We start from the raw sequence: 16,248 nt of genomic DNA, 5'->3' as shown, positions 1-16,248 counted from the left end.
TGCTCAGAGAGCTTCCCTAGGGACCATAGCTAGATGCATTAGCATATAGCTTCTTCTTATTTGTTAACTAATTTACCTGTACCCATAGGTCTTAAAGTTCATTCTACTAGATCAGTGATGGCGAACCTTTTAGCGACTGAGTGCCCAAAGTGCAACCCAAACCCCCCTTATTTATCGCGAAGTGCCAACCAAAAATTAAAGCAGTAACTTATTGCTCCATGTTCTTCAACGACTTTCAATCAGATTGGCCTCTTGATTTTAGCTTCTTTCCAGTGTCCCTCTGTACACAGAGAATCCTCTAAAGATAATTTGGCCCTGTCTACTCATTCTCCCTCTTCCTACAGTTCGAAGTAGAGAAGCAAGTATCAAAATATGTCTGAAAACAGCATTTTTTAAGTGGCTTGCAACTACAGGAGGATTCTTAGAGTTCTGTCTGGTGTGCTGGGGCGATGGCCCGGGTGCCCACAGAAAGGGCTCTGAGTGCCACCTCTGGCACCCGTGCCATAGGTTCGCCACCACTGTACTAGATCAATATCTACCTCCTGGGCAGAATTCAGGGAGGCTTCTATTAACCAAATTTGTCAGGCTGTCTGCACAGGGCATATGCAAATAGAACATATATAGTCATATGGCAGTCAGGAAGGGTTAACTTTCAAGACAAGTGTTGGAAATCTAAAATATTTGACTTTGTCAGAGAGTAACTGTTGTGCTTTATTTAGTAGGTTAAACCTAATCAATATGATTTGATTGCAAATATTTAATGGAACATTTTGCCGCCCATAAAAATTTGTGATTAAGAGGTCATAAAGTTCTCAAAATACTTTCAATACTTTTTGCCTTGCAAATAAAATGACACCTTGAATAGCTCGATACAACGAAGTATAAAAAAGTTCAGGGTATCAGAATATGACAATGCAAAGCCTAATTTTGGTATCTTCCAAATATTCCATGTAGCCATCTATAAGCTTCTGCAACTTCTCGGCTGCTATTATCTCTTCCTTAGAAGTTTGTTCAAGCTCTTAAATGGTTTGTAGGGTTCTTTTTACTAATGGCAGATTTGAGCTCCCCCCAAAGATTTTCAATGGGATTGAGGTCACTCATTTTTGGCCATAATAAAACAGTCCATTTCTTCTTTTTCCACCGTTCCTGTGTACTTTTGAGGGTGCGTTAACATGTGGTAGTAACACATGCGTTTTAAAACCCATCACAACAGCTGAGAAGAGGAGATAAACCAACCCTGGGGAAAAAGTTTTGATTAGTCCCTGGTTACAAAAAGCTAAGGGACCACTGATTGGTGATGTCTGTAAATAAATTGTTGCTTTGCATTGCCAAAATGCTTTTTTATTTCAACTGTCCACAGAACATGTTTCCAGAAGGTTTGTGGTTTGTCAATGGTCCTTTTCTTCAGAAATGATCTCTTTCTTGGCCTTCACCTAGGTTCCCCTTAAGGCCTTAATGAAGGGTTTAATGAAGCTACATTTGCATGCTCCCATTCATGGTAGTTTCACTGTGGGGCAATCCCTTAGGGTGCATTCACACGCGATATGCCCACTGTGCGGGCATACCGCCGTGTGCTGGGGAGGAGAAAAAGGTGGCCCCTCCTCCCTCCATAGAAAACAGCAGCGCATGGCCACACACCAGGGAAAAGATAGAGCATGTTCTATCTTTTCCTGGTGTGCGTCGCGGAGCGGTGTCACAGATGTTCCGCCCTTGCCGTCTATGGGGACGTATATGCGGCCACATGTACGTCCCTCCAGACGGCCGTGTGAATGAACCCTTAAAGGCATCAAAAAGTGCAGATGTTTTGGATATACAGATTTGAGGTTCACTATCCTAATGTGCAATATATATTTGTAGAAATCTGTGTGAGAAGTAGAGAGTAACAGCACCACCTAGGGGTGAGTTTAATAATAACTGATCATATTAACAGAATACATACACATCGACCATCAGGTAGCATTCAGGTGCATTATTTTCTATGGACAATATAGATTTTCCTTAAAGGTTTTCTATCACAAGCATTGTTTATTCTCTGTGACTCATCCTGCTTCCTTTTGATTTTAGGGGAAAAAGATGTCATTATTTTGGGAGGATTCAGTCAACCACCGGATAGCAATAACTTTGATTCACTCAGAAAAGAAAAGTTCCAGAGCTTGCTGTCAGCTAACACGTATACAAATATCAGCACAAAAAGTCCTCAAGGCAACAAGTCTTTAGACAATATCTGGATCAGCAAGAGCTTGAAGAAAGTGTTCACAGGTCAGTCCCAGAATATGTTATTTTTATCAGACATTAAAATAATTGTTCTGGAGAACAGGGTGATGTTTCTGTACATTTATTTGGGGAGCTCCTTCCTCCTCCAATATACTTTCAAATTTTACCTGTACCAAATTTTAATATATGTTTAAAAGGCTTCCTCTGCCACGCATTGGCAGCAGCGATTTGTGGGTGTTGATAACATCACAGGCAGCCCAAATGTATTCTGAGGGACCCCAGGGCTGCTTGTAGTAACCTGCTTGTCAGTGCCTCTTTGTGCAACTACGTAAAAAAATGGCATACAGCTATGGTGATTATAGCTTGTAGAAGGCCTTGATGAAAAAAACTGAAAAATAGCCTGGGCATTAATGTGGAAAACAGGTGCGGAGATAAGGGGTTAAATACTAGTTAGTAACCACTTTGGGTGGTGCATGCACCTCTCTGAAATGCAAAACATTTCAAACGTTCAAGAATAGCTAATTTTTAAAACTCAAAATAGGCTAAACTTTTAAGGAGTTGTGTGGAAATTATCCAGCTGTACAACTATCTCTATATTGTTGCTCCCAATGCCTGAAGAGTTCCACAGTCCGTTTGTAAAGTTGACCACCTATACATATTCATGTTTCTCTTGCTCAGCCACGCTTCCTGATTGACAAAGGGGTCAGTTTTCTCTTCAGCTCAGTGAACTCCGCTCTGCTACATCATTCACACACAATCCTGAGGGTGTTTGAGAGAGATGCTGGCTGCATGTGTCTGGATAAAGTAAAATCTATTCACTCCTCCCTGAGGAATTCTCTTCACCAGAGAAATGAGGAGCCGCAGCTGAGCAGGAAGGATATGACTACCCCGGACACTGCTCACACTCACATGGGGTCATTTGCAAAGATATTGAGTCATCTTAACAAATGGACTGTGGAACTTTTCAGGCATAGGGAGTAACTCTATATGGATTGTTGTACTGCTGTATAATAGCAGCTTCCAAATATATGTTATTGGTATAGGTCAGATCAAGTGACAGGTTCCCTTTTAAGGTCTAAGCATTTTAATTTTTTCATCACAGAATTTCATAGCCTGAATACATTATTTTTAAGTTTTTATATACAGGTTTGTTTGTCAATATTATTAACTTTGAAATACCAATTTAAGGAAATACATAGATAGGCTTTCATTATAACTGGGTGGAGGGCACCTAAAGGTAATTAGTCAGATGGTACCATATTCTTAAACTCAACCCAGCACGGGAAAAATTCCAGTAAACTATTGGACAGTCCAAAGTACAGGATTTCCATGCCTTTAGGACACCTGACAGACGACCCCTAGTTACAGATGGACCTCTCTGCCCACTGTGACCTCTGGTGAAGCTCTCTGGATGTTACTTTAGTCCCCAGCTGTAATGATCGGCTTTAAGGTGTCTACAATTAATCTTTATTGATGATCCTTGTTCCCACAACAGCAAAAAAATTGGCACTGGGACAAAAAAAATGTCTAGAGTGACTCAGTTCTGACTTGCATACAAATTCAACTTAAAAACAAACCTAAAGAAGTAATCTTGTACATAATGTGGGGGCTGCCTGTATTGAGTAGTACACAGTCACGTATAACCAAGACATCCCTAACTATCTTTTCTTCTCTGCAGGTTATTCTCAGGTGGTAAGAGAAGGACTAACAAATCCATGGATTCCAGATAACTGGTCATGGGGAGGAGTGGCATCCGAGTACTGTCCTGTTCTGGCAGAGTTTTACCTGGAGAAAGACTGCAATAAGAAGGAGCTAGCATCAAAAGCCAATGGTGTCACTGTGGAACGGAATGAAGCCAATTCCAAGCATGAAAGATAGAAAGTGAATGTAGATCTTCCATCTCCTCTTCACCCACATACGGACTGTACTGTGAACCAGAACCTCTGCACCTGCCTAGCTCAAGTAATACAGATCCACATGTTCCATAGCCTCTGATGTTGTAGATTGCTGCTTCCTCTAACCATCTGCTTCTGCCTACCTGTATGCCATGCACAGGCAACCAATGGAATAGAAAGAAAGTATACCAGAAAATGTGTAATGCAATAATATAAGACTGTATAAGAAGACCTATAACACTGTCAGTGATTACTATCCGATAAATTACTAAGATTACCTGGTGACTGCATGCTTTTTTTATATGTGTTAAGACCGTTTTCAACTTTTTAACTATGCACTTTTAACCCCTTTAAAGCTACTGGAGCCAGATGGCAACATAATGTGATGAAACAGCGCTTCAATAAAACACACTCAGAATATGTTTATTTAACATGGCGTTAGTATATTTTTAGAATTAGATCTCGCCGGTGAGATCACACTGAGAGACTGAGGGGGCAGAGTCACTTCAAATACCCATATCTTCGGCTATATAGCACCTAGAACCAGGATGTTGATATCATATTAAAGATAGGAATCTCTTCTTCCAAATGTGGCTTTCATAAGGCTTGTTAACCTGTGTTATACAGAACTAGAGCTACAGAAATTTAAAATAAAGAGCGAAAATCCCAAATATGTCTTTAACTTTCCTGTACATCCGGTTTTGAACTACACAAAAATGGACACTGGGACCTGTGCATAGGGAGCTAAATTTGGGGCCTATTTTCATCCTTTATCTAATTTTCATGGTAATTCTCAGTCTCTCGAGGGATGCAGGTCATATTTGATGATTTCTCATCTTTTGGAAATGTTTGTTTTCAACATTGGATGTTATATGCAAATTCTTTTTCAAGGGTGAGATGAGGAAAACATTGCCTCATGGCTTCCTAACCTTTCATGCAGCTAAACCAGTCCCCTACACTACTGACTTTGAAACAGTGCTGTCTAGAGTTGGGAATGTTAGTTTTGCTATAGATATACTAGTTTTAATCCCACATTATGCCATTAGGCTTCCTGAAAGTCATGCTTGATGTTCCGGGGGCCGCCTTACAAATTAGCAAATTTTTCCTATCCCATCCTGGAAGACATATTTGCATATTTCCCAGATTGCCCCAGTGATGTGTCAATGGTAGTAACTCTCCACACGCCTGCAAGGCGGCCTTCCCCTACGTGGTAGTATACTCTTGACACTTCTGATTGTAGCCATAGGTTCAGCAGATAGCATACAGACGTCAAAAACGCCCATTTGACTGAACCCTTAGGCTAATTTCACATAGGCCATGATAATCCTGTTGTGAAAAGTGCTGTCAGTTGCTGACCACACTGCCGACCACAGAACTCTGTATATCATATTTGTATATGAACTCTTGCTTCCCCAATGTGCAGCAAATCAAACACTGTACTGATAACATCAGGTAAAACCCAGTTGTAACTCGGCAAAAATCCAGCATTTCACTTATATAATTCAAACTTTTCTCTATCAGTCCTGGTGTTTACACCTTCTATCCATTTCATGATTCTGATCTGTCTCTTCTCTCTTTTTCTGTGTGTCAGATATTAGTAGAATCAAGGTACAGGGTTAAGCTACACTTTCATTTAGCTTCTTATCTAAGCACATTTTCAGCACACAGCATCTTATATCACAGAGGGATCATGAAGTTTCGGCTTAGAGAGTCCCCTCCCACACTCAGTAATTTTACACTGACCATCACTGAGTGATCGGAGCTAAAACTGTTATAAAACTGAGTAAAATTGTAAGTAGGGAGGTTAAAATGATATCTATTGAGTAAACATCACTAGGGGATTAAAATGTGAGAACTGTCATTCATGGGCAAACCCCTTTAATCATAGCCAGTTTAGCAGTGTAAATGCTGGTGACCGATTCCCATTATGTTACCATTGTCGGTTGTTTCGCTTAGCCCAATAGGCCAGCAAGAATAAATCCACTAATATGGATAGAAAAAAACAAGACTATGTCAATAGAAATGAATAGTCACTTCATGGGATTTAGTAGTGTGAAGCCTTTTTTGGGATGAGTCCTTCCTTTTTGCATTTTGTTAGGAAAAATATGTCATATTGCCAAGGAACTCCAACCGATTCTGCATAAAGATACAAAACTAAGAAATATTCCCAGTCCCTCCTCTCCTGTCCTTCCGGCAACCACCAAACCTGAAGAAACTGGTTGTCCGCAGGGCCCTGAGACCCCCATCAGAAAATGATACCTCACCCTGCAAAACATGCCAACACATTCACATGGGTGACCAGGTATATGTACCCCAATCACAGCAGGTACATCAGATTAAGAGGACCTTTTACCTTTTATTATGTGTCCCGCCACAGGCCTTTATGTTGGAGAAACAGACCAGAGACTCCATCAGTGCATGAACTTGCACCAATCTAATACTTAAAATGAAAGGAAAGATCTGCCAGTGGCTGCACATTTCTCCAGAGAGGACCACACTATGGAAGATTTGCAGATTACTATTTTAATGGGACATTTCAAGACACAGAGGGAAAGAGAAGAATGGGAGTATAAATTAATACAGAGATTCAACACCTTACAAAGTGTTCTCAGAAGAAGAATGAAGAAATCAGGCGATACCTTTTTGAGGCTAAATTTCAAGAATACTTGTTCTCTTCGTCAGACATGATGTAATGCATGAAACAGAAAATTCACTGCATTGGTCTTAACCTCCTACCTCTGACCTGGAGGCCACTAGCAGATAAGCACCAGGGCTCTCTTGTCTCGCCTCACAGGTTTTTAGTCTGTTTAATACCGTCCTGTCGTAAATAAGATGTCTCTGTATTTATCAATCTGTTTTTTTAAAGGCTGTTTTTTTTTTAATGATCACGGTCTAGTCAAATCATGTAGGATCATGTCTGACAAAGAGAGCTTGTATTCTCGAAAGCTTCACCATCAAATATACTCAGCCTCAAAAAGGTATCGCCTGATTTCTTCACTCTTCTTGTTGTAGCAATCCTATATGTATATATTTGTGCTATACTGCCACCTGCTGGGGAAATGTGAAATTACTTTTTTCTATCTACAGCTTGGGTTTTTCTTGTCAAAAATCATTTTTTAATAGTTTTTAAAAGTATTTAAATGTTAATGTATTTCATATAAAAGGGAGGATTCCATAAAGGAAATCGTCATATTGGAGTCTTATCGCACACCTATGGGTGAAGACACACATGGCGTTTTTGGGCCGTTTTTACTAAGTGCGTTTTCACATCGTTAAAAACGCATGCGTTAAAAAATGCATCCGTTTTTTAAAAACCGCATCCGTTTTTGTCCGTTTTTACGAAATTGCGCAATGAAAACCGGACAAAAACGCATGCGTTTTCAAAAAACGCATGCGTTTTTTAACGATCTGAAAACGCATCTGAGGTTGAGCTATTTTGCAAAGAAGAATGGGTAAATCCCATCCTCTAGATGTGCAAGCTAATAGTAAAAGCTGTTATTCCAGACACAGGTGGTACTACAGACTATGCTACACAAAAATTTGCATGAATAATGAGAGGTAGCCCCGAAAACACTGAGATGGTGGCACAGCTTGAACAGTTCTGGAGCTTAGGGAACTTTTATTATAAAAGTGACATGCCCCTGCAGTGTCGAAACTTGACTTAGGGAAAATATGACTACACTTCTCAAATACTTTATGTTTTGTGTAACCCTGTCACATTAATGGAAATCTATGATCAAAATCATTTTAAATGTTGTATTTAGAAGGAAAACACATATAAGAAGATTACTAGTCACAGTGCCTGGATCTATGAGTAATGTCCCTGGTTTATGTGTGAATAGTGTCCAACCTCAGGCCTTTATGTTGGGGAAACATGCTACAGACTTCATCAGCGCATGAACTCGCACTGATCTGATATTAAAAATGAATGGAAAGATCTCCCAGTGGCTGCACATTTCTCCAGAGAGGACCACACTATGGAAGATTTACAGATTACTATTTTAATGGGACACTTCAAGACACAGAGGGAAAGAGAAAAATGGGAAATTAATGCAGAGATTCAACACCTTACAAAGTGGTCTTAACATTCATGTCAGCCTCATGACCTCCTACCTGTGACCTGGAGGCCAGAATCACATAAGAGCCAGGGCTCTCTTAACACGCCTCACAGGTTTTTAGTCTGTTTATTGCCATCCTGTCGTTAATAAGATTTTTTTTAACATCCTTTGATGATCACTGCCTAGTGTGTATAAAATGCTGTGAATACTAGAGAACTAGTATTCCCCAAAGCTCCCCACCAAGTATACTCAGCCTCAAAAAGGTATCACCTGATTTCTTCACTCTTCTTATACAGTGGATTCCTCCTTCTCCCCTGAAAGTGGGGGGAGGGGTGAACATCATCAGCAGATAGTGATTGGCTAGTAATGATGTTAAGGGTTTCTCTCAAGTGATGTCACTGTGCTTGTATGGGCAGTGACAGCTTCAGTCACCCACATTTATTAAAGTGTTTGCGCCAGTTTTCTGTCCGACTTTGCACTGAAAAGAACATGCAAACTGCTTGCACATGTTTTTATATTGATTCACTTTCATTCAAGTGTCTGCGTTTTATGTCGCCACTGCACTGTGTCTGATAAGACAGCGAAAAAATGGAGCTAAAGGGGCGTGTTTCTGCTTAGTCGGAGTTTGCACCACATTTATTACTGATGTACACCACGATTCTGCAGCATGATAAAGTGCGCCCCCAAAAAAATGCTGCACACCTCCCGCGCAGTGCAGGGGGCACCATATTAATGAAGGCTGTGCGCCATTTTTGATCGATCTGCCGCACTTTGCTCACTCCACAGGTAAACTGCACATAGTACAGTTTGCAGTTGTTTTGATAAATGTGGACCATGGAGTGAATACTTCGCTAATCAGGTAGGAGCAAGATCATAGAAAATCATAGCTATGCCTCCATCTGCCAGCATACGTCTATGGGTACATTCAGTGTATACACCAGGAGCTTTCCTGCCATATACACTGAGCTTATAACAAAACAAAATGAGCAGTGAATGAGGCCTAAAAATCACCTGAGGGTTTTTAACCGCTTTAGGATTCAGCCTATTTTAGCCTCTACGACAAGTTCTAAATTCTCTACTTTTGATGCAGATAGTCATAGCACTCAAATTAATTCATAACTTACATTTCCCAAATGTCTGCTTTATGTTGGCATGTTTTTTTAAGATTCCACATATTTTACTAGAAGGTTATGAGGCTTAGAATTTGGGAGCCATTTTTTGGAAAATAACCAAAGCCTCAATAATAGCAAGACTCGTAAATTACCCAATTATGGAAACTACACCCCTCAACTTTTGTTAAGCCTTTAGGTGTTTTATAGGGGTCAAAACAAAATGGAGGTGCAGACTACAAATTGTAAAAGTTTTGGACAATAAATTCATTTTGGATGGAAAATTAAACATCCGTAATGGATTAAATGAAAAAAGGCTCCACAAAGTTTGATACCGATTCCCTATATGGTAAAGAGAAGAGTAGCAAGATATGCAAATCACATCATATAACGGAGGATCCACACCAAAAAACAACAACAATATCAAGGTGAACCAGTGTGGTGTGTATAAATGATCCTCAAGAAGATGTAAGTTGATTCAAAATAATCCGTACAAAGTTTATTAAGGACACCATTAAAAACATTTAAAACTGCATGAAAAAGTTCATACATACAGAGGGAATGGTTATGATGCAACCAAAAAAGCCCTCCACATTGCCCCCTAGGCGTGAGAATGCAGTACAATCAAATCACAGAGATACATTTGTACATATTCATGGCTGACAAAAAGGCAGGTAGGTATGCAAATCCAGTCTATAATAGAGGCACAAATAGCCAATCAACATATGGACCAACACATGCTAGCGTCAAAAGCCGAATATTACCCAATTGGGACTGCATTCAGGGGGAATGTGGTTGCGAGCCCCACGCGTATCGCCACTATGTGTGGCTTCCTCAGGGGTAATTGAACACTGGGGTGTCCGGGGTATATATACAAAAAGGTAGCAAATTGTGTGCCAATGGCGGCCAGCGTTCTTACCTGGCTTCCGCTTGTGAGTGCAGCGACCACGAGCCTCCCGCGCCGTCGCCCGAACCACGCGCACGCGCAGTCACCCCGATCCTCCTCCTCCAATTCGGGGGACTGCGCATGCGCGGGCCAAGCGACGATCGCGAGAGTAGTGCCGCGATCGTCACACCACAGGCAGAAAGGATGATACGTATCATGTATGCATAACGAAGGGGAAACAGTCTTGTATTATGGAGGAATACATGGGGATATATATAGTTATAACCTGTTGTTATTCTATACATTATAAAAACTTGCATAATAACCAGTTTTGTGCTTAGGTTGTTATAATGGTGAATTATGTTAAAATTGTTATATTTCATAGTGTAGCCGTACAAAGTGAAACTAGTGCAGATATGTTAAAGTGACCTGTGCAGAAAACATTAGTACATGAATATCTGTGGCTCCAGTAGTTTGCTTCTCTCCTTCATCTTTTATTCTGCATGAACATTCTCTGGAGTAGAAGGTGAATTGGGATGAGAGTGGACAAGGTGCAAGTCGTAAATGAGCTTCATCGTGCTTAGTGGAGAAAACCTGTAGTGAAACAAAAGTGGGGAGGAAGAGAAGGAAGAAAAAATAATAAATAAAATGATAAGACCTTCATAAAAAAACGAAACTGTGACATGGGTGTGCTGTATCCTAGGATGTAAAGTGTCATGTGTACATATATATGAGTACTGGCATATAGTTGCATAGAAAATTTAATGCCCTCCATATATGCCCACCATCATATAATAGATAGGGGTATTGAATTATCTTTATTTTTGTTACTACAGTGATTCTACGTTTTAGTTCCTGTTGATGTTATTATTTTTTGTAAAAGCCAGTAAAGAGGAATTCTTCATTTAGTCCCCTGGGGGTCATGGACTGAGTTTGAAAAATCCACTTGCTCTCTTTTTGTAGTAGTTGTGGAACTACATTTCCCCCTCTTATATTGGAGAAGACTTTCTCCAGACCCATAATTTTGATTCCTCCGCACTTACCTCCATGATAATGGTGGAAGTGCGAGGCAACCGAAGTCAGACTTCTATCTTTGCCAATGTCTCGTCTTGCTGTGGATATTGTGGAAAGATGCTTCTGGATTTTTTGCGCAGCTCCTGTGATGTCTGCCCTATATATACCTTAGGGCAAGAACATACAATTGCATATACCACGTTTTTTGTGCGGCAATTAACGTAATGTTTAATATGATGTCTCTTACCGTCTATAGGGTCTTCAAACTCATTAGATGGCAGCATATATTGGCATATGTTGCAATTTCCGCATGCATATGAGCCTGTTAATTTCTTTCCACCTGTTGAATCTCCTTGGCGTTTGAAATGGCTCTTCACCAAGATGTCTTTAAGGTTTCGTGCCTTCCTCGACGTAATTGTCGGAGTCACGTCGATGTAAGACTCCAGTTTAGGTTCAGTTAAGAGTATATTCCAATTTTTGCCCAGTATGCGGTATATATCCTGCCACTGGTTATTATATGTGGTAATGAGTCTTGTTTTCTTTTCCGGTATTCGATATTTTGGTTTTAGGATGTCCTATCTGTTGGCATTCTTGGCTCGCATGTAGGCTCTAGAGATTATTTTCTTGGGGTAGCCTCTTGCTTTTAATCTTCTTGTCAATTCTAATGCATTTTTCTTAAATTCCTTGTCATCGCTACAGTTCCTTCGTATCCTCATGAACTGCCCCACTGGGATACCATTTTTTTGGTGTGTTGGGTGAAAACTCGTATAGTGCAATAAGTTATTGGTGGCTGTTTTCTTCCTGAACGGTGTGGTTGTAATGCTTGAATCTTGGATTGTTAGTTTGAGATCCAAAAAGTCAGCCGTTTTTTCCGAAATCTGTGGGACCAGGTAGATGTTGTATGGGTTATCGTTAAGTTCCGCCACAAATTCTAGGCATTCTTGATGTGTACCCTGCCAAAACAACACAATATCGTCAATGAAGCGGAGCCAATGTAATACCTTGGTCTGAAAAGACCGCGACGGGAACACCCTGGTCTCCTCCCACCAACCCAAAAAGAGGTTGGCATAGGAAGGAGCACAGCGTGCCCCCATCGCGGTCCCCGAGACCTGACGGTAAAATGTCCTGTCAAAGGTGAAATAATTGTGCCTAAGGACAAAATCCAAGAGCTCCAATAAAAAGGAATCATGTCCCCTATCTGAGTTGGTCTGCTTATCCAGGAAGTAAGCAGTTGCCCCCACACCAACATCATGTGAAATGTTGGTGTAGAGGGACTCTACATCCATTGTCACGATTAACGTACCTGTTGGTATCTGTATGTTGTTCAGACGTTCCATAAGGTGCATGGAGTCGCGTAAGTATGAATCCAATTCGAGCACGAAAGGCTGTAAAAAATGATCCAAATAAGTGCATGCTTTCTCACTTAGGCTGCCAATACCTGCCACTATTGGTCTTCCAGGTGGGGATTCAAGGGATTTATGTACCTTGGGGACAAGATAGAAGGTCGGTATGACCGGATGATCCACTGATAAGTATTTTGCCTCCTGTTTGGAAATTATGTTCTGCATGAGGGCCTGCTCTATCAATCGATCCAATTTTCTTTTAAATGTTTCAGTAGGATCTGAAGGTAAGACATAATAGAAACATTGATTACCTAACTGTCTTTTGGCCTCTGCCAAATACATGTGTACCGGCCAAAGGACGATGTTACCTCCTTTGTCCGCCTCTTTGATGAGGAAAGACTGGTTGTTCTGTAACGTTCTTATTGCCTGTTGTTCTTGATGTGTGAGATTGTTGTTTTTACATCTGTCTAGTGGTAATGCCAAGATGTCCCTATAAGTGCCGGTAACCTGCTGTATGGGTGCATGGCCGGGCATAGAATGGAAGGAGGCGCCATCCACAGCAGATTTGCATTGACATATTTTACAAGCTATAATTTTTTTTTTTTTAATGTGGACCTATAGGGGCTTATTTTTTGGCCACATGAGATATACTTTTCTGGTACATAATTGTGGGGGCTCTATAGCTAATTGGTGAGATTTTATTAACTCTTTGTTGTTGGAGGAAATAAAAATCATAAATTTTTGGGGGGGCTTTCATCATACCATAAAAATAGTATATTAGTTTTATTCTATGGGTTGCCACGATTCCGAAAATACCTCATTTATATAGATATTTTATTTTGTTCCCAGTTTTACTGAATAAAAAGTAATTTTGAGAAAATGTTGTTAATTTTAGCATCAGTGTCTTTTCAAAAGTATACATTTTTTGCGATAAGCGTTGTTCTTTTTAGTGGTTTTATTTTGGAGGGTGTAACATTTTTTAAATCAATTTTTAGAGCATATTTTTTAATTGATTAAACATTTTCCTTTTTTCCAGGGTTTTTTTGAAGGTTTTTTTTAATGGCATTCGCAGTGCGAGCCCAATAACGATTCTGTTTTATTGAACAGATTGTTACGGACACAGTGATACGAAATTTGTAAGGGTTTTATGTATTTTATTTAATTTTACTAAATACAAACTAATTTGGAGAAAATCTTGTTCATTTTAGCATCACCATCTTTTCAGCATTTTTTAAGGGTATTAATTAAAAATGATCTTTTTTCGGGAAGTTCTTTGTGGGGGTTTTTTGCGGATTTAACCGTGAGGGTCTAATAAAAATTCTGTTTAATTATACAGATTGTTGATATCAAATATGTTGGGATTTTTGTGGATTTGTGGCTTTATTAAGTGTTTGTGTGGGAAAGTGACATTTTAGGGGCTTATATTTTATTAATTTATTTTCTATTTATTTTAATGTTTTAAACTTTTCTTTAACTTTCTTTACTTTATACAAACTACAACTTGAACTAGCAAAGCTCTGATCCCTGGTTCAAGTCCAATACACGGCTCTACAATACTTATGCATTGTAGAGCAGTGTAAACTGTCAGGCGGTGCTCACGCATGCTCAGACAGTTTTCAATCAAACCCGGAATGGATCTGACTGTAGGACTGCTAGGGCAGCACCACGGCACTCGGTAGACCTCTGGGCTGCCCAGAAGAGGATTGCATCCCCTGGTAAGCAGCACGGGGGTAGAATCCTTAGGGGGAACCACCTTACATGCTGTGGTCATGCTTGATGGTTAACACAGTGTTAGAGCGTGGTGTCATCTGTAACATACAGCTGACACCCACTGCTTCTGGTGCCGGCTCCATTCGTGAGCCGGTGCCAGAAGCTGGGTGTAATAGAACATCCCGATGCAGGAAGTATCTTCCCGCAGGAACAAACTATTATGCCCTGGTGCGTGTAAGGGTTAAACTAGGCCTGACAAATTCAGTAGCAACAGTTGAATAAATAAAACAGAATGAGAAAAAAACCTGCAGAGTAGAAGTGCCTTGTACTGAACTTGAAAATACAGTTTGATGCATTCAAATAAACCTCAGTATATAGTACCAGGCCAATCTAAACCAATGCCGATATCTCTTGAGAGTCCATACTACAAAGAATGAAATAGCAAATGTCACTAAGCAACCTCTGTTTGTTGATTCACTCTTCTTAGTTCCTATTCAATGTGTATTGAAACTCTTTGTATCATTGTTCTCATCCATTGTGAAGTTCTTAACTTGTATGCAAAACTATTATATAAGTGCTTATAGAATACAATAGGATCTCTCAGTTACACATAATTTGCATTACTGAATAACTTAACCTTGAGCTGCAATGAATATCACTGGCAAGTCTTAGCATTTTTAACACGTATCTGGCATGTATTGAGGAAGGTGTTTTGTTTTACTGGAAAAGCTGAATGAGAAATGACATTTCTCAGTGTAACTTTGATAACAGTGAGATGAGTCAGGTGAGTGGTCCGGTGCTGGTCTGACACTTCAGATGCCCCTATCTTGGGCTCTTTACCACCCAAACCTATGCTACTGGAGTCTTTTTAAAGATGATTATTCTGGCTTAAAAAACAACCCATTCTCTACAGCGGAGAATAAGAGACAAGGACAATGCAGTTAAAGACATAGATGGCATTCAGAAGCACTGAAATAATAGCAATTTCTTCCGCATTTGCGGCTACGCCACCTCCACACCATGTGAGTGGAATGGGCTGGCATGGGACGTTACTGCCCTGTGCCTGAGTACTTTCTAAAAGCCTATGAACATTTGTTTGCAGGTTTTTACACAAAACTACTCCATGTTTTGTGATAAATACCCCCATAGTTACCAAAAGGATGTGCAGCAGGCACTCCAGTTTTATGACCCAGAGAATTAATGCACATGACTATATGTGAGGCTGTGAGCTAGCTGCACAAATTGCAGTTAACTCATAGCCCCCATAGTCACGGTGTGGTGAGCCCACTGTCTCTCACCGCACCATGACTAAGTCGCACTATTCCTACCCCTATTTTAGCAATGCCACCCCATTCCTCCAAACTTCCCCTGTTTGCGTCCATTTATGCACAAGGTTGTGTGCATAAGGTGTAAGTCTGTGTATTTAAAGCTAAAATTTGCTTTAGATACAGCACCAACATATCAGCCTATGAATAGACGCTCCCACTCCCGTCTTTCAGCGTGAATCGTCTCTATCAAATTGTGATTCTTTCAGCTCATTTACATATGACTTTTATTTGTAGGTGAATGGATAACATTTTAAATAAACTAGTGATACCAGTAGGCCCAGGTGCTCAATATGCCTAAACTCTCGCTGCCACCCCTTTTCCGCACATTACATTTGGAATAGATGCTAAACAGACATATAGTCACAGCACTATAGTCACATGCCAGCCTTCCCTCCTCATAAAATGTCCAACAGCCTCCCCACTTTTATGAAATGTCCACTGCTCACAAATGAAATGTCCAGCAGCCTCCCCATAATAATGAAATGTACAGAATCCTTCCATCACTAATGAAGTGTCTAGCAGCAGCTTCCCCTTACAAATGAAATGTCCATCAGCAGCCTTCCCTCACAAATAAAGCCTCCAGCAGCAGCTTCCACTTACAAATGAAATATCCAGCACCAGCCTCTCCTCACAAACGAAAGGTCCAGCAGCAATCTTCCCTCACAAATGAAGTGTCTAGCAGCATCCTCGC

The 16,248-nt window shown here is 40.3% G+C and overlaps 1 protein-coding gene and 1 long non-coding RNA gene across 2 annotated transcripts in view; one reads left to right on the top strand and one right to left on the bottom strand.

Annotated features, from left to right (window-relative positions):
- Positions 1–4,540, top strand: part of EEPD1 (endonuclease/exonuclease/phosphatase family domain containing 1) — an 83,788-nt gene extending 79,248 nt beyond the window's left edge. The window contains exons 6-7 of the mRNA XM_072153312.1: positions 2,065–2,259; positions 3,893–4,540. Of these exons, the coding sequence (XP_072009413.1) occupies positions 2,065–2,259; positions 3,893–4,092 (395 nt within the window). The 3' untranslated portion in view covers positions 4,093–4,540. The remainder of the gene's footprint in view (positions 1–2,064; positions 2,260–3,892) is intronic.
- Positions 4,541–11,401: 6,861 nt separating this feature from the next.
- On the bottom strand, positions 11,402–12,785 carry LOC140134205 (uncharacterized). The gene is made up of 3 exons (XR_011856121.1): positions 12,661–12,785; positions 12,480–12,561; positions 11,402–12,129 (listed from the first exon to the last, which is right to left on the bottom strand). It is a non-coding gene; the product is annotated as an uncharacterized lncRNA (long non-coding RNA).
- Positions 12,786–16,248: the final 3,463 nt, after the last annotated feature.

Source organism: Engystomops pustulosus, chromosome 5 (genome assembly GCF_040894005.1).
Source record: "Engystomops pustulosus chromosome 5, aEngPut4.maternal, whole genome shotgun sequence".
In the NCBI taxonomy this organism is placed as follows: domain Eukaryota; kingdom Metazoa; phylum Chordata; class Amphibia; order Anura; family Leptodactylidae; genus Engystomops; species Engystomops pustulosus.
Note: the sequence above shows the minus strand (reverse complement) of the source record. Positions and strands in the feature narration are given on the sequence as shown.